At 65.3% G+C, this 18,063-nt stretch overlaps 1 protein-coding gene across 15 annotated transcripts in view; it reads right to left on the minus strand.

Moving 5' to 3' along the window:
• KCNQ2 (potassium voltage-gated channel subfamily Q member 2) overlaps positions 1-18,063 on the minus strand; it is a 47,211-nt gene that overhangs the window by 13,316 nt on the left and 15,832 nt on the right. For 6 of the 15 annotated variants that reach the window (XM_021077775.2, XM_021077774.2, XM_021077766.2 and 3 more), the window contains exons 5-11: positions 17,836-17,961; positions 15,925-16,035; positions 15,254-15,349; positions 12,003-12,097; positions 10,741-10,770; positions 8,036-8,104; positions 5,147-5,176 (exon numbers count right to left, since the gene is read on the minus strand). In XM_021077775.2, coding sequence (XP_020933434.1) covers positions 5,147-5,176; positions 8,036-8,104; positions 10,741-10,770; positions 12,003-12,097; positions 15,254-15,349; positions 15,925-16,035; positions 17,836-17,961 — 557 coding nt within the window. Of the gene's footprint in view, positions 1-1,514; positions 1,569-5,146; positions 5,177-8,035; positions 8,105-10,740; positions 10,771-12,002; positions 12,098-15,253; positions 15,350-15,924; positions 16,036-17,835; positions 17,962-18,063 lie in introns of all 15 variants that reach the window. The other 9 variants (XM_021077768.2, XM_021077760.2, XM_021077767.2 and 6 more) reach the window with 3 other exon arrangements.

Genomic DNA, 18,063 nt, shown 5'->3' on the forward strand with positions numbered 1-18,063 from the left:
TGCAGGTGCCGAGGGGCTCTCCCTCACCTCACAAGCCAAGGACAGAAGCAAACGCAGAAGGGGCTCTGATCGCCTGCCCCCAGGCAAGGTGCCCGAGGCCAGACCAACCTCCGCATGGGGCGGGAGGTCCTCTGTGCTCTGGCATTTATAGGGGCCAAGGAGCAAGTCCAGGAGGGCTGGGGGGCCGGGGGAGGCCCAGCCTCTCCCCGCCTGCCTACCGCCCTCCCCGGGGCTAAACTCCAACAGGAGAGGCCAGCCATGGACAGGGACAGGCAAGCGGGGGCCGCAGCTGAGGCCGGCCACACCCCAGGCTGCGCTGCGGGGCCCCAACTGAGCGCAGGGAACCGGCATCCACAGAGAGAGCTGCCCGGCCCACAGCGGGAGGCGGATGCCCGGGGCAAGTGGGAGGATGGGCGTCCCTGAGACGGGCGCACAGCAGGGCCGAGCGTGGCCTGGGCTCCTGGCCCAGCCAGGGGCACCGCCGGCCCTCCCGGCTCCCAAGCAGCCTGACCACAGGCCCCGATCAGAAGGACCAGCCTATGGCCAGAAGCACCCTGGACACAAGCTCTGGGCAAGCAGGACAGCTTCTGCTGGGGCCCCAAAGCTCCCCCCTCTGGGGCTGCAACAGCCCCCCCACAGCGCCTACATCGGGAACACACAGGCAGCAAGGACCCCCGAGCCCCGTCCAGGGGGAGACGATGGGAGCATGCGTGGATGCAGATCTGCAAGCATGCCGCCGCCCCGGAGCCCTGGCCCCGCTGCACGCCCCCGCGCCCGCCGCTCGGCTCTGCGTCCAGGCCAGCATGGACCACATGCACACGAGGACGGGTGAGAGCAGCTGCCAGCACCTGCACGGCCGCGCGGGTCAGGGGGGCGGGCAGGAGGGGGCGCCCAGAGCAAGCAGGAGGACAGACGCTCCCACACCCCGACAGCAGACAGTGGACAGAAAGGAAACGAGCCAGCAGTCAAGGTGCCCACGGGGAAGGTCAGCGGCCTTTCCCCATCTGGTTTCCAGACCGCCCTAGACCAGGCCTGTAGGTGGGAGGGGGCGTGGACCTCTGGTTCCAGTGTGTCTGGCGTGTCGGGCCCGGGGGAGCCCGGCACGCGCAGGACAGAGCTGCCCCCGGCGGGCAGGCAGCGGGATTCGGGCAGCGGCCGTCCAGTGCGTACTAGGGGTGCTAGACGGACCAGCCGCGGAGAAGAGGCCCCGCCAGAGGGCAGGCAGGCCCCTGGAGGCGCCCGCGCCCTCTCTGGGTCTCAGAGCCCCTGGCCGGCCCCCTCCTGCTTGGAGCAGGGGCTCGTTTGGGGAGAAGGAAGGGCGTTGGACTCAGGGGAGCCTAGTGCTCCCCGAAGGGGCCGCGGCGGCGAGCTGCCAATCAGAATTGGGGCCTGGGCGGCCAGGCGGGCGCCAGCCTCTCCCCGGCTCATCTAGAACCTCTAATAAGCAGAGTGTCTGGAGCGGGAGGGGACGAGAGCCGTGCAGCACCGGTCGCCGAGCGACGTGTCCGAGGTACCTAGCGTGTCCAGAGCAGCATCCACACAGGGACTTTCTGCACCGTCTGCCTTGACTGCAAACGAGGAGACGACAGTTAGTCCCGGGGCGCCCCCCGCAGGGCACCGCCGGGGAGCCCGGCCGGGCGCCGGCAGGAGGCGCCACCCCGGGCGGTTCTGGGCTCGGGCGCCCAACCAGAGACGGCGTCGGAGCCAGAACATCGGGGAGGCCGCACACAAAGGCTTCTGCCGGCCTGGAAAAGAAAACAGTCCCTATTTTTGGAGGGAAAAAAATTCCCTGGTTTTTCCTCCAAAAATACCTTTTCCTCCCGGCGTCGGTTTGGGGGCCTGTCTTTCAAAAGATGTATTATCTTTTGCTATATTCATGCCAACAAAAAGATAATACACGGGCTAAGGCTTGCTGGTTCTAGAAGGACAGGAATCCAGGAAGCTCACGTTTTCAGAGGGAAAACGTGCAAGTTTGGCTCCACAAACTAACCCAGCTTGCAGCCCGATCAGAAGTGACCTTGGTTTACCAGGAGGCGGTGGCCGCCTCTACCTGGAGGGGAGCAAAGGCCTTGAAAGGGCCGCCAAAGTCCACCCCGGGCTGAGGCCCCGCCGGCAGGGATGCACCTGCAGGAGGCCGTTCGGGACAGGCTGCCTGGGTTCAGGCTCCGCCCTGCCCAAGGGCCGAGGCAGCTCTGCTCCAGAGGAAAAAAGCGCAAGCGAGAACTTGGAGAAACCCTTCACCCTCCCCGCGCTCGGCCTCCGCCCTCCAAGCTGCTGCTTCTGGGACAGCGGTTCTCAAACTGTGCACCCGAGGAACCCAGACGCTCCCGCGGTCTCGGCTCACAAGTGTTCACCATACACGCGTTCACTAAACCCAGGGCGCCTGCCGGGTCCACACCGGGACGCCCCTGCTCACATCGCACCAGCAAGCCAGCAGAGCAGGGTTCCTCTCCCCGGGCTGCCTGGCAGAGCACACCCACCGGGGCCACCCTCCCGGGACCCCCCGCCAGCCGCCCGCAGAGCCCTCCAAACTCGGGGCACCCAAGTTTGTGCCTTGGCAGCCACAGTCCCACTGGCCTCCCAGACGGCGAAGGACCCTGAAGACCCGGACCCCTTGCCAGCTCCTCCCAGGGGCCCCCAGGCCTGCCCCGCCCGGAGGCTCCTCCCCCAGGGAAGAGGACAGGCGCTGGGGCGATGGGACCTGCCCTCGGCTTCTTCGAAGGACCCGCCCAGCCACCATCTGCCCCGGAAGACCTCCCAGGGCCTGCAGTCCAACCCGGCCAAGCGCACCGAGTCACGCCAGGCTCCCAAACACGCACGACAGGAAAGGCTGGAACGGCGCTGACTGCCCTCAATTTTACCGACAGTTTAAACAGCCTCCCGTGCCCAGCAGCTCCACTTGAGACCGCGCAGTCGAGAGAGAGAGCAGCCGGAACGGGGGAGGGGGGCTACTGGCGGCGCGGCTCCCTCTGCTCTGGAGGTGTGAGGGTCCCCGACCCCAGCGCACGGCCTCTGGGCTCCAGGCTGGCACTGGAGCCTCTCACCGCGCCAGCCACGTGGCGCTCCACCCCATCAGAACTGCCGGCAGGTGAGCCTGGGCTCGAGAGGACAGCAGAGGCGGCATGGACACGCACCAGGACCAGACTGGACAGACACGCACCCAACACGGCACACGGCCACCTGCGACAGGGGGCCACACAGAGGAGGGGCAAAGCGGGGGGCGGGGTCCCCCCAGGCACGGGCAGTCAGAAAGGGGGCACAGAGGGCAGGTCAGAGACACACCCGGAGCAGCACAGCCCGAGACCCCTGCCCGCGCCGCCCCCAACCCCACACCTCGGTCTGATGCCCACACAGCCACGGGCGCGTCCCCACCACGAGCCAGGAGAGAGGGTCCCTTCGTCCACCTGCACTTGACGGAACAGCGCTCCCTCGCGTGGGCCCTGAGCAGGACATCGCCTGCAGGCCTACCGCCCACCCAGTGCTAAGAGGGGCTGGCGGCTGCTCCAGTGGGGACAGAAATGCTGCCTGTCACCTGTCGGACAGGTGTGCATCCAGAGCAAGCAGGCCCTCTGCGCCCAGGACCTCAGCCCAGGACCCCCAGGGGAAGGGGCAGCCGCTGGGTCACGGGCAGGCGGGGACACACGGGCACACGGGAGGGCGGGCAGGAGGAGCGGGAAGCGGGGTGGGGGAGGAGGCACAGAAGTCGCGGGAGAGCCGGGGGCTCCGCGTGTCCTCACCTGGAGTCCTGCTTTCAGGGTCAGCCACCTCATCCCCAAGGACAGAGCGGACGCGAAAGGGGCCCGAGAAGGGCAGTGACATGATTAAAGGCACTTGGGGGGGCGGCAAGATTTTCCAGATTAGGGGAGGGGAGGGCAGGAGAGGAGAGAGAGAGAGAGAGAGGCTGAGACGAAAACTGTCGGGAGGGGAGCGGAAGGCAGGGCGAGCGCACAGGAGGCGCGGGCGGCAGGGGCGGGGTGGAAGCGCCGAGGCCCCAACGGGCAGAGCCAAGGGCAGCCATACCCACCCCCCCGGCCTCAGGACAGAAGGGGCCGACGGCACCACTGACAGGGACTGGAAAAATGGGGTGCCCTTGGGGCCCCGCACCGCAGGCCCTCCGCGTGCGCCTCCCGCCCTCTCTGACAGCAGCGCCCCGCGGGCCCCTCACTCCCGTCCTGCTGGTGAGAACACCCTGAACCAACTCTGGTCCAGGGCCTGAGCGTTCACCACCACGGCTCTGTGGGCTGGTTCGGGGCAAAGCGTGACGACCTTTGCAGCCCCGGGCCCCAGCTGCCCGCCCCCCGGGGACCTGGGGGATGGAGGTGTGTGCCCTCTGAAAGATGCAGAGGGTGGGGCTCGGCCCAACTCCCCCCAACCCCCAAGCGGCCGGCCAAGTGGCTTTCGGTCCAGGGGGCACTACCACCTAGCAGGCAGGCGTCTTTGGCCCATGGCCTGGGGGACCGGGCTCTGCCGGTGTGGAGGGGCGCTGGGGGCCCCAGCTCAGAGATACACAGCGACACAGGGAGGCCTGAAGCTGCGAAGTGACCTGCATTTTCTTCTACACACTAGGAAAGTAGGAGCCTCTGTCACCGCCCCCCTTGCCCCTAGCAGAGGTCACCCAAAGGGGCCCCACTCAGCCCCGCCCCTAATTTGCCCCAAAGCGAAGAGAACTGCAGGGCCTCGACACATGGAGAGGGTGTGTGAGGCCGGCAGGGGACCTGCCCAAAGGGCACCCTCTCCCTTCCCCCAGAGACCCTCAGCAAACAGCGCCTGCTCGAGGCTGGTACAAAGAGCCCCCCCTCGGATCGGCCCTTCTCCCACCTGCCCGGGACCCAGGGAGGGAGGCCCGTGGGGATGGCACCTGGCCGTGGGCTCAGGACAGACCGGGGGCGTGGGGAGTGCTCCCCCAGAAGCTTCCCCCCAGGCCGAGGAGCTGCAGTCACGGGTGGCGGGGCTGCCCCTCAGCTGCAGAGCCGCCCGGGTCCCTGGGGGGGGGGGGTGCAGACACAGGAGAAGTGACTTAAAGGCAGGCGTCTGCACGCAGTTCCACGCGGGAGCATGCACAGGCGGCCCCTGATGGCAGCGGAGCAGACGCAGAGGGGAGGGCGGGCCACGCGCCCAGGGCAGCGGGAGGCAGGCAGGCACTGACCTTGGACAGGGCTCCGGCTGAGGCTCCTTCCTTCAAACAGAAGCACAAGACTGTTAGCAGCTGGCCCGCCCGGCGGACCCCCCCACGGCCCCCACCTCGGGGCCACACCAGGCCCCACACCTCCACTGGGCCCATCCACCCCAAGAGCCCCTGGGGGCCCGAGCAGGCAGGTCCCGGGGGACAGGGAATCTGGAAGGGGCCTCCAGAAGGTCACCCTCACCCAAGCTGTGGACACCTGCTTTGCTCAGAAACGCCGACAGCAGCCGGCTTCCCACAAAAGCGTGAAGGAAGCTGGACACCTGGGCGGCCAACTTCCACAGTCAATGCCCAGGACAGACGGCTGCTGGGACGTCCTGCACTTGGATGAAATGGACCTGACCCAAGGGCGCCGAGTCCCCAGCGTGTGGTCACGTGCCCCAAGGCTAGTGCCCCGGGGCCCCACTCGGCTTGGGCGGAACGTCCACGGCCACACTCCAAACAGAAGGCGAGGCGTGGACTTGGCCGGGCCGGCCCCCGGGCCTGCGGACACCTCGGGCCGGCTGTGCCCATGTCCGCCTCTGGGCTTACGAGGGGGCTCTCGGCGCATGTCCAAATTTGTGAATAACAGGTTCCGTGTCCCCGTGAGGTCGGCAGAGCAAACGTGACACACAGACAGGAGGGTGGGACCGTCCTGCCGGGGGCTGCGTCCCCGAGGACCGCCCCCCAGCCTCCTCAGCTCCCCTCACGCCCTCAGGAATAGCGTCCGCCCCAGGGTCCCATCCTGGAAGGCATGCGTGGAGGCCTCCGTGGGCGCCCGGCCCTGCGGCCCCGCAGCCCGCAGCCCCGCCTGGAGCTCAAGGCGGGACGCTCTCCTCAGCCCAGCCCAGGGGCCAACCGCTCACCGCCGGCCGCTTCCCGGGACGCCCGAGGTACCGCAGATCTGCACGTAGAGCAGAAACGCAGCCCCCGGCTCTGGAGGCAGAAGCCCTAAACCAGGGCGCAGGCAGAGCCGGGCCCGTCTGAACGCTCTGGGGGACAGGCCTTCCAGCCCCCCAGCTTCTGGTGGCCCCAGCACCCCTGGAATTGCACCCCTCCAGTCTCTGCCTCCATCTTCGCGTGGCTGCTCCTCTCTGGCTGTGACTCCTCAGGACACTTGTCACTGGACCTAGAACCACCCAGACGGCCCAGGGCGATCTCGACTGGAGAGCACTGAATACAACCGCAAACCCCTCTTCAGACGGGGTTACGCGCACCCCAGATGCACGTGCCCCTTCCATCCAGAACACAATCGCCCCGTCCCAACAGCCCCTCAAGTCTCAGCCGGTGGCAGCATCAACGCTACGCCCCCAGTCTCATCACGTCCGTCAATGCCCTGACCCAGGTGTGAGCGAGGCCCCGGGTGTCCCCACATGGACCCGAGAACCAGAGAGCAAGTGTCTGCTCCCAGAACCCAAAAGCAGGGCGAGCACGGGCCAGACCCCTGCCCCGTGCCAACGGGAGGAAACTAGGGGACAAAGGGTCACCCGTCACCCACGTCTGAAATCCTGCGGGACAAATGCCATCTGGCTGGAAGACCCTCGCCCACCCTCCACGCTCCCCGGGCCTGGCCTCTGCCCACTCCGCCAGCCGAGTTCTTCTTCCTTGTCCTGAAGGATCACTGGCGGCAGCCCGCTGCCTGCCTGCGGCATCCCAGGGCCCGCCACCTCCTGATCCCGCCCCCCTGCCCTTTCCAGCCCAAGCCGGCAGTGTTTCTGCCGCAATAAATTGCCTGAAGCTTCGTGGGCCTCCCAAAGGAATGGCCACAAAGAGGGATCTCTGCCTGGTGACCCAGCCCAGTCCCTGCGTCTGCCCGGGGGGTGGCCGCACCCCCAGCAGTGCCCACGGCCTTCGCTCCAGAGCTCGCTTTGCCGGCACCAGCGCCCGGACCCGCAGTCCTGCGCAGTGTGGACAGGCCCAGGGCGTTCCCTCCTCCACGCCCCTCTCCTGTCTGCCACGAGCGGTGAGAGAAACCGGGCCACGTCCGCCACGCTGCGCCTGGAAAGTTCTGCGGCTGAACCAAGTTCATCGAGCGCAGGTTCGGGAACGCGGGTTCGGCCCCATTTTCCACCTCCTTTCCCGTCTCCACATCGCCTCACTCAGCCACCAGACTCGCCAGAGACACCCTCCGCTTTTGCATTTGGAGGCAGCCCACCGCGACTCCGGGGCCCCAGGACACCCCCAGCCTGTCCCCAGGAATCATCTTTAACATCTGCTTCCCCGCCACCGCTTCCTCCAGGCGATCCGGGCCCTTCCTCGCGTGCTCCTCAAAACTCAGTCACGCAGTTCCAGCCACTCCGAGGTCTGAGCTAAGCAGCACCCCCCCGCCCAGCGCCCGCATCCGTGCTCCAGCGCGGCCCCAGCACCGGGCAGCTGGCAGCTCAAGCAGCAGTTGTGCTCTCCCCCGGGTCTGGAACCAGACTCCAAAGGCAACGCGTCCACAGGTGATGCCCCGAGGCCCTGGCGAGGAACCCTCCTTGACCCTCCAGCTCCTGGTGGCCCCGGCTGGGGGCCGCCTCCCTCCCGTGTCTGCCTCCACCCACGTGGCCGTGCACAGCACTGCACAAAAGGCCCCTGGGGGTTGGCTCAGGGCCCAGCTGGTCCAGGATGACCCATGCTGAGGTCCCTCCCTTCATCACACCCACGAGGACGTGCTCCAAGTAAGGGCACATCCACAGGTTCCAGCAGGGACGCATCTTCACGGGGAAGCGGGGCGGGGGGAGGGGACCCACTGCAGCCACTCCGCGGCTGAGAGATCTTCAGAGTCGGCAAACGGCCCTCAGCTCAGGGAGCCCACGGGCTCCCTCTCCACTCCCCGCCGGCGACCGCCCCCCTCGGAGCCCCAGACGCCCCAGCCCGGGGCTGCCTGCTCACCTGAAGGCGAGTCCAGACTTACTCTTGAGGTTCCGCAGCAGCTCCAGCTGGTTGAGCGGGGGGATCAGTCTGCGGCAGAGGACAGCGAGTGAGCCCCGGGGCCCCGCCCCAGCTCCTGCCCGCGGGCGCCTCGCAGGCAGAAAGGGCAGGATCCAGGCAGCAGACCTGGGCTCCCAGGGACTCCTGCCCCCAGCCCTGGCCCCACCTGCATGTGCCCCGCCCCGAGGGTGGCCGTGGCCAGGCCGTTCCCCAGAGACCGGCCCTGCCCCTCCCTGAACACCCCAGGTCAGCACCCCAACACACTGAGGCTCCAGACCCCTCCTGCAGAGCCCCTCTGCCAAAGCTGGGGTGCGGCCGAGGTCCCAGGAAAAGGGCGATGCCAAGCAGAGAGCCCACGGGTCAGCAGGTGGGCCTCCCACACGGCCGGAGCAGCCGGGACCCTCCACGAGCTGGCCCGGCCCTGCCCCGCGCCCCTCTTCCCAGACCAAGTCACACCCCCCAGGAGAGCAACACACCTGGCCACCTGCGGCACAGCAGCCCCCGGGCAGGTGAGGCCAGAGATGACCTGGGAGCCTCCTAGGGAAGCCCGGGTGCCCCACCTCTGGCCTCTGAGCCTCTCCAGAGACTTTAGTCCCCACACACCTGGGGACACTTCTGCCACTCACCCACCCCACTCCCCACCTTGCTCCCAGGCCCCTGCCTTTCTGCCCCCCACAAGGCTCCCATCTCATTGCCCCACGTGCTGCACAGGCCTGGTCTCCCCTTCCTGACCCAGCCCCTACCTGCTGTGACACCCCCACCGCTGTGACAGCCCTACTGTCTGTGACACCCCAGCGGCTCTGTGTCACCCCCACTCACTGTGACACCCCCACCTCTGAGACCCCCACTGTCTGCGACACCCCACTGCTGTGACACCCCAAGCCTATGACACCCCCACCATGTGACACCCCCACCTGCTCTGTGACACCCCCACCACCGTGACACCCCTGCAGCCCCAGCCCCTGAACTCTGTCCTGGGCTCAGTCCTCCTCGACCCTGGGGACCCCGACCTGCCCGGGCACCTGCGTCCGAGCTCCCGCCCTCACTCTGCACCCACAGCCCCCACAGCCCTGGCTCCAGCCCTCCCCCATCTCCCCCTGGGCCTGCCCCTCCCCTCTCGTGCCCACCCTCCTCCGTGGGGCCCGTCCTTCTCCCCCTCGGACTCTCAAGATCTCCCCGCTGTCCCCAACACAGGGGGGTCTCGGACCCCCGCACCCCAGCCCCACCTGCCTGCGAGTCTCTAGCTTGGCTCTGGTCCCTCCCAAGCCTTCTGCCCAGACTCGCCCCCTTGCGCCCATCAAGTGCCCCTCCTTCGGGCAGGCCCCGGTCACTGCCGTGCCCCTCCGTTCCTTTGCCCAGCCTAGGCCTGGGCCTGGGGACGCTCACTCCCCCCCCACCCCTCCAGGGTGCCCCCTGTCCCCGCAGGGCCAGACCAAGCAGGAGGCCTGGGCAGGTTCGTGCCATGGGTGCAGCAGAGCCCAGGATGGACACTGGGCAGAGCCGGCCTCCCCACTACCCTCACCACTCACCACGGGGCCTGGGGCAGCGACCCTGGACAGCCGGGCCGCCCCGACGCGGGCCCAGGGTGGGGACACGCAGTTCAGACAACATGCCTTGGACACACAGCGCAGGGACAAAACACGGGCGGGCGGGGCCTCGGGCACAGACGTGCACGCACGACACACGTGAGGGCCACGCACACGCAGCCCCGGTCACGGAGGACGAGGGTGCAGCGTGCGACAGAGTGGGGGGCGCATCGGGGGCACCCCAGGAGCAAGCGGCGGCTAGTCTGGGGGTCAGCCGGCTCCGGGGACAATTCCAGTCCCCTGGCTGGGGGGTGGGGGACGTGGGGCTGGGCGGAGGGACCCCTCCCCAACTGCCCGGCAGCCTGGAGGCTCAGCGACAGGGAAGGACGCTGCTCCCTGGGGCCCCCGGGGCTGCGGCCGACAGGGACAGGCAGGCACTGCTTGGGAGGAAGCCCAGGGGCCCAGGTGGCTCCGGGCTGGGTGCCCTCTTCCCCGGGAGTGGGGGTGAAGCTGCTAACCCGGTTCCCGCAGGGAAGGGGGAGCCTAACGGCAGCAGGTGCCCCTGGCCTGTCCACGGTGCCACCACTGTGAGAGGAAGCACGGGGCCTACAAAGCGACCTGCCCCAGGTCAGCGGCCGCGCTCCGGGGTCAGGACCCCAGACTCAAGGGCACACAAACTAAGTGTGGACAAAGGGCCGGGCGGCAGCAGGAAGACTGGAGGGGCGGGGAGTACAGAGAGGGAGGCCCAAGGCCACGGGCAGGACGGAGCTGCCTGCCACGACAGGGGCCGCTGGCTGGGGGTGCCCCGAGCTGGGCTGGCAGAGGTCCCTTCTCCACCAGCTCTGGGCGTGCGTGGGGCCCATGGGCAGGGCGGAGGCGCAGGGGAAGGACCCCAGCCACCGACAAGGCAGGAAGCAGGACAAGGAACAGAGGACACAGGGTGGACAGATGTGGCACAAGAAAGCAGCTGGGGGGACAGTGAAGAGGGGAACCAGGGCGGTGGGGGGAGCACGTGGCTCCAGGCGGGGGCCACAGGCTGGGCGGGTGCGGGGGAGCCGGGCGGCCGTGGGCTCGGGGGCCCGAGGACAGACCCCGACAGGACAGAACCACGCCACACGTTTCCCACCCATGCAGTCCTACCTGGAGGCCCCGTAGGTTTGAGTTTGCGAGCTTTCAAGAGTTTTCGCGCACACAAAGGGGAAGGAACGGAACATTTGAAAAGAACGGGATAAGGAAACGAAAATGAAAAAAATTGGCAAGGGAAGTGGGGGAAACAACAGAACAAAGAAAATTAGCCTGAGGGTCGGTGCCGCCTCGGCCGCTGGGCTGGAGACACCGCCCGGGGAAGGGGCCGAGGGTTCTAGAAAGTGCAGGTGGGCTGGATGCTGGAGGAGGTGGACGGGTGGCAGGTGGGGACTGTGGGCGGACCTGCCCCAGGCTGGGGCCGGTGAGGGGATCCTGGGGCTCAGCCTCACTGCAGGGGGGAGGGCAGGCAGGTGGGCAGTGCCCACTGAGGCCACCAGGCCTGCGTGGACCTTCTCACCTCAGCCACTGACCTCAGCCAGGTCTGGCGCATAGTTCAGGGTGGCAAGGGGTGCCTGGGAAGCCGCCTGCTGACCACGCGGCCTCCCAGGCCTGCCAGCCTTGCTCCTCCGACCACCCCCGGGGGGCTTCCCGGCCCCTTCTCTCCCACCCAAGGGTGCCTGGGGGCCTTTGTGCTTTGTCCTGAGGGCCTCGCTGAGGTCTAGGGCGCCCACCTTCGAGCAGAGGCCCTGGCCCTCGCTGGAGGGGACATGGCAAGGTGGTCTTTCACTTTTTTTTTTTTTTTTTTGGCTTTTAAGGGCCGCATCAGCGGCACATGGAGGTTCCCAGGTTAGGGGTCGAATTAGAGCTACAGCTGCCAGCCTCCACCACAGCCACAGCAACGCCAGATCCAAGCCTTGTCTGCGGCCTACACCACAGCTCATGGCAACGTCGGATCCTTCACCCACTGAGCAGGGCCAGGGATCGAACCCATGTCCTCATGGATACTAGTTGGGTTCGTTACCGCTGAGCCACGATGGGAACTCCCCGTTTCACTTCTAAGTGCGGGCGGCCCCGACGGCAGTGCCGGGCTGCGGTCCACAGAAGCAGCCGGCATTTACCTCCGCGAGCCCTGGGGGCTCAGCCCACAACGCTCCCGCGCAAACCCCACAGCAAGGACACGAGGCAGGAGCGGAATGAAGGTGAAAACTAAAAGCCGCAAACTACAAAAAAAGAACAAAATTCATAAAACAAGTCACACACAATGCCTCTTTGAAAAGCACACACATTTTAAAGAAAAAGAAACGAAAGCCAATCAAAGTGATGAACTACAACCACAAAATGGGGATTAAGAACCAGGGGCGGGCCGGCGGGGGTACCTGTACATGGGCACGGTCACCGTGCGCTCGTAGTACTGCCACGTGGAGTGCAGGTCCGTGCGGGACAGGTTGGTGGCGTAGAACCTCCAGGCGGACTGCGGGGAGAACAGGGGTTCAGCGAGGAAGCCAAGCGGCCAGAGACCACGGGAGGGCCCGCAGTTTGCCTCGGGAAGGGACGCGCGGGGGTCTGGACGTGGGCGGGGGACACAGAGCCATGGACCCGAGCCTCCTCCGCCTGGACGTGAGCCCTGGCAGGCAAGCCCCTGTCGTCTACGCGGACCCTGAGCCGGCCTGGGCTTCGCGCCCAGGCTCCTCATTAGTTGTGCAAAGCACACGGACCGCAGAAGTCCCCGTTCTAAGTGGCGTTTGCACGCCGGCCTTGACAGCATTCACGCCGCTGGGCAAACACCCCTCTGCTTAGTCCCACGCTTTCGCCACCTCAAAAGCAAGCGTCCCCACCACGAGCAGCTACTCCCCAGCCCCTCCTGCCCCCGCCCCGCCCCGGCACCCCTAAGCTGCCCGGGCCTCCGAGGGGCCCCTATTCGGGACAAACCCTAGCGATGGCCTCTGTCCGGCCCTCTCAGCGTGTTCTCGCGGCCCATCCAGGCCAGGGCGTGGGTCAGAGCTTCGCCCTTGCTGAGCCCGAACCCAGCCAAGTGTATGGATCCACCCCACCTCGTCTATCCTTTCAGCCGCGGACGGACACGTGAGCTGCTTCCATCTCTCAGCTGCGTGCATCGTGCCGCTACAGGCACTGGTCAAAGTTTTTGATCAAACACGTTTTTGCTTTTGTTTTTTGGTTGTTTTTTCTTTGTATTTTTAGGGCCACATCTGAGGCATATGGAGGATCCCAGGCTAGGGGTCGGACCTGCGGCTTCCAGCCTACACCACAGTCACAGCAACACAGGATCTGAGCCATATCTGTGACCTGCACCACAACTCATGGCAACGCCAGATCCTCAACCCACTGAGCGAGGCCAGGGATCGAACCTGCAACCTCGTGGTTCCTAGTTTGCTCGTTCGAACCTCATGGATTCCTTACCACTGAGCCATGACGGGAGCTCCTGAACACGTGCCTTCAATTCTTTGGGGCCTAGGCTTAGGGGTGGGACTTCCAGGTCACGTGATCTATGGTAACTTTTTGAGGAACCACCACGCTGTTTTCTACAGCGGCTGCACCCACTCCCGGGCCTGCAGCCACGCACACGGTTCCAGCTTCTCCACAGCTCACCAACCCTTTTTGACTTTTAAAATATTTGCCAGGGTTCCCGTCTCGTGGCGCAGCAGAAACGAATCCGACCAGGAACCATGAGGTTTCAGTTCCATCCCCGGCCTCGCTCCGTGGGTGAAGGATCCGGCGTTGCCGTGAGCTGTGGTGCCGGTCGCAGACACAGCTTGGATCTGACGTGGCTGTGGCTGTGGCGCAGGCCCGCAGCCTCAGCTCCCATTCGACGCCCAGCCTGGGAACCTCCGATGCCACGGGTGCGGGCCTGAAAAGACAAAAGACCCAAATAAAATAAAAGAGAATAAAACGTTTGCCGTGCTGGCGCACGGGGAGAGCTGTGATCTGCCTTTCCCCACGAATGATGCGGAAGGCCTTCCCATGTTCTCACTGGCCCTCTTCTTTGGAGACGTGTGTCTCCTCTGGAGAAACGTCGACTTAGATCCTTTGCCCGTTTCCTCATTGGGTGGTTTATCTTTTTCTTGTTGGGCTACAGGAGTCCTTTCCATATATGCTCGATACTAGACTCTTAGCGGATACTTGATTTGCAAACGTCGTCTCCCACTCTGGGGCTGACTTTTCACTCTCTAAAGAGACACTCTACAGACTGTCCTTTGGCGTTCCCGTCGTGGCGCAGCGGAAACAAATCCAACTAGGAACCACAAGGTTGCGGGCTCGATTCCTGGCCTCACTCAGTGGGTGAAGAATCTGGAGTTGCCGTGAGCTGTGGTGTAGGTCACAGATGCAGCTTGGATCCCGAGTCGCTGTAGCTGTGGCTGTGGCCGGCAGCTATAGCTCTGATTGGACCCCTAGCCTGGGAACCTCCATTTGCCTTGGGTGTGTCCCTAAAAAACAAAAAAATTAGTAATAATAAAGAGACACTATAAAGAGTGTCCTTTGATGCACGAACGTTTTTCTTTTCTTTTCTTTTGCTTTTTGCCATTTCTTGGGCTGCTCCCACGGCACATGGAGGTTCCCAGGCTGGGTCGAATCGGAGCTGTAGCTGCCGGCCTACACCAGAGCCACAGCAACGCGGGATCTGAGCCGCGTCTGCGACCCACACCACAGCTCAAGACAACGCCGGACCCTTAACCCACTGAGCAAGGCCAGGGATTGAACCTGAAACTTCATGGTTCCTTGTTGGATTCGTTAACCACTGCACCACGACGGGAACTCCAAGTTTTTCATTTTGATCAAGTCCTATTTTTCTACTTTTTTTCTTTAATTGCTTGTGCTTTTGCCATCATATCTAAGAAACCCAAGTCACAGAGACTTATATCCATAATTTCTTTGAAGAATTTCAGTTTTAGCTCTTTTCTCAGCCGCGCCCACAACATGCGGAAGGTCCTGGGCCAGGGATCGAACCCGCGCCACAGCAACGACAACACCAGATCCTTAGCCTGCTGAGGGGCTAGGGAACTCCAATGGCTTTTTTCTTTAAAGACTTCAAATTCATCATCCCCCTGCCTCTGGCCTCCATGGAGTCTGACGAGAAACAGGCAGTTACCCTCCCTGAAGGCCCAGGTGCAAGAGCCCCCCACGTGCCGCTTCCGAGCCCCCTCTCTGTGGGTTTCAACCCTGTGACCAAACGTGTCCCCATGTGGCTCTTGGACTTCACCCTCCCTGGACGTGCAGATGCACCTCTTCCCTCAAACCGGGGACGTTTTCAGCCTATTTTTTAGACACTGCCCCTGCTCACCCCCTTCCCTTCTTGGGAAGCCCGCTCTGCGGATAAGGCTACGTTAGACGGTGGCCCATGGGCTCTGCTCGCCTCTCCTCTCTCTGCTCCTCAGACTGGCCGGCTTCCACCGACTGGCCTTCAAGTTCACGGTTCTTCCCTCTGCCCCGTGACAGCCGGACCCGCAGACGACAGCCAGCACCCGCCCCGGGCGTCTAAGCCGGTTCTCGGCCCAGACTCGGGCTCCCCAACAGGGAGGCAGGCGCCGAGCAGGGCTCCACGCCGACGCCGCGGCCCAGGCCGGGGTCCCACCGGTCCTCGTGGGGGTTCAAGGGGGCCGCCTGGACTCACCTGGATCAGGCCTGCTGCAGGGTTCCGCCTCTTCTCGAAGTGCTTCTGACGATGCTGCTCTTGAACTTTCAGAGCAAAGCCAGACCCCAAAATGCCCTGCAAGTCACTGGGGTCAGACGGCGCCCTGAGGACCACAGCCCCACGGCACCCGCGCCTGCGCTCCTGGCTCTGCCGGCCGCCTCCTCTGTCCCGCAGCCTCTAGTCGCCAGGAGACAGGCTGGGGAGAGACGGACCTGGGGCTAAAGGAACTTGAGGCTCAGGGGAGCCTGGCAGGGTCCACACCGGACACGTCTGGGCCCCAGGGGGGGCCTCCTTCCTGACCGGGCCACACCGGAGCAGTGGGCTGAGGCCCAGGGTCACCGAGGAGGGTACCTGGAGGGCAGCACGGCCAGCCCCCGGGGCCCCAGCGTTAACAGCACCCCTGCCTCTTCTGCGGGAGACTGACAGGGAGCCGTGTCACCCACTGCACTGCTCCTGGTCGCAAGGACCGTCCCAGCCAATCCCGCTGCCGGGAGAGCCGACAGCAGCGCAGACGAAGGTCGGAAGGCACAGTCTGGAGCATCAAGGGAGCTGCCGCCTGGGCTCCCGGGGCTGTGGACGTGCCGAGAGCTGTGCCCGTGCCCACCTGCCCAGCACCCTGTCCCCAGCCAGGCAGGACGGGCAGGACTTACGGCCGGAAGAGCAAAGAAAGAGACGCCGATGAGGGTGAACGTCGCCGCCAGGAGCCTCCCGTTCCAGGTCTGGGGGTACTTGTCGCCATAGCCGATGGTCGTGAGGGTGATCTGGGGACAGTGAGCCCCCCACTCAGGCAGGGACCTGACCGGCCACCCCCACTCTGGCCTCAGGCCAGCTGGACAAACCCCCACACACGGGGCCTGAGAGGCCAGGGTCACCATCGGCCGCCCTCAGTCCCCCAACGGCCACCTCCGAACCCCCAAACTTCTTCTCCCCCCCACGTGCAGGGGCGGGGGTCATGCTGGAAGGCTCCCCTCCCATTCCACAGCCGGGCTGCTCCTCCAACCAAGGGCCCCAGGAGACCCAGCGTTTGGGGAGCCCAGCCCCAAGCAGCCAGTGCTCATAGCCAGCATTTGGGTGCCTGGCTTGAGAAAGGGGGGCCACCCCACCAACACCAGTCAGCCCCCTCCTAGGACCACTGGCCTGCAGAGCAGAAGGGGCTCGGGCGGGATGGTCTCCAAGAAGGCAGCACGGGACAGGGGAGGGGCCGACCCCACCAGATCCCAGGGCAAAGCGGAGCCTTAACGAGCAAGTCCGCCCCGGAAAGCTCAGTCCTGGCGCGTCGTCGATGGGGGACCGTGCAGAAGGGGCCCGCCTCTGCCAGGGGCGCGGCGCGGAGCCACAGCGGGAACCACTTGGCATGTTCAAAACTTTGATTCAATTTTTTTGAGGTTTTTTTGGGGGGAGTGTTTGTTGTTGGGTTTTTTTTTTTTTTTTTTTTTTGGTCCCAACCACAGCATACCAAAGTTCCTGGGCCAAGGATCGAATCGGTGCCACCGCAGTGACCCATGCCACCACGGTGACAATGCCAGATCTGTAACTGCCAGACTGCCAGGGACTCCGGATTCAATTCTTAAAGATGGAGGAGCCCCACGAGGGGCCCAGGGCAGGGCGGGCCAAATGACCAGCGAGGGCCGACTATCTGGAGGGACGTGTGGGCTCCGGTGCTCAGCCCCCACCCCAGGCCTCCCGCATGGTCGGACAGAAGCACACGGATTCTGGGCCTGTGACGACGAATAAAACAACTGCGAATAAACTACGCTGACGCCCATGCCGCTGAGAGCTGGCCTCCCTCCTCCCGGTAACTGGACTTGCAGCTTCTGCCCAACGTCATGAGGCCATTGGTTTTGCAGCTGGGTCGAGGGTCCCAGGAGACAGTGGACTTTGCCCTCCACTCAACCCCTGCCCCCCCCCGACCCCCACAGCTGAGGGTCCAGCACCCCCACTCTGGCGAGGAGGCTCCAGGCCGAGGTCTGTTCTGCTGTTGGGGTCGAGGCCTGCAGGGCCCGGCCTGTCCCCAGAGCACAGGCTCAGAAGAGGCCACCTGCACCAGTGACAGGAGCAAGGCCCTCGAGGGGCCATGAGCACAGGCAGAAAATCACAGGGTCCAGACCCGTCCTGGGCGGGGGCAGCCTGGGAGGGTGAGCTGGGGGAGCCAAGGGGCCCGGTGCTTCTTCTCAAACTCCTCTGTCCCTCGGCGTCACGGCCCTGCCCTCCTCCCCTCCACCAGTGGTCACACAGGCGGTCAGTGAGGAAGGGAGGTGCCCAGCCTTGGTTGGGCACAGGCTCTCCGCCCCCAGGAGCCAGCACATGCTCCCCACCCCACCCCCACCCCTGGGCTGCCACCTCCACGCGGCCTCATGGTCTCTGGTGGCCAGCAGGTGGCCCCAGAGCGACGACTCCAGCCAGCTCAGCCAGGGAGCTGTGCGCCTACAGCCCAGGTCCAGGGGTCGGGGGCATATCTTGGGGCGGGGGGCACAGACAATGGGCAGGAGGGACCCCCCAGGAAGGCCAAGTCCTCAAGCACGTGGTCAGCGGAGGACAAGGGCCCAGCGGCCGACGCTCACCAGGCCCCACCAGAGCGCGTCCGCGTACGTGTCGAAGTGGTCATTCTCGCCCTTCTCCGCCAAGTACACCAGGAACGAGGCCAGGATGAGGCAGAGGAAGCCGATGTACCAGGCAGTGACCAGCTCCTGGAAGAGACGGACAGTCAGCCGCGGGGCCAGGGGCCAGCCCAGGGCCCGATGCCTGGAGGTTCGCTGGGCTCCGTGTTCTCGGGGCCTCAGGGGTGGACG

The sequence above is a fragment of the Sus scrofa genome, chromosome 17 (assembly GCF_054392235.1).
Source record: "Sus scrofa isolate SSC_HxYL_T2T_F1_AM1 chromosome 17, Sscrofa_HxYL_maternal_Yorkshire_Landrace_v2.0, whole genome shotgun sequence".
In the NCBI taxonomy this organism is placed as follows: domain Eukaryota; kingdom Metazoa; phylum Chordata; class Mammalia; order Artiodactyla; family Suidae; genus Sus; species Sus scrofa.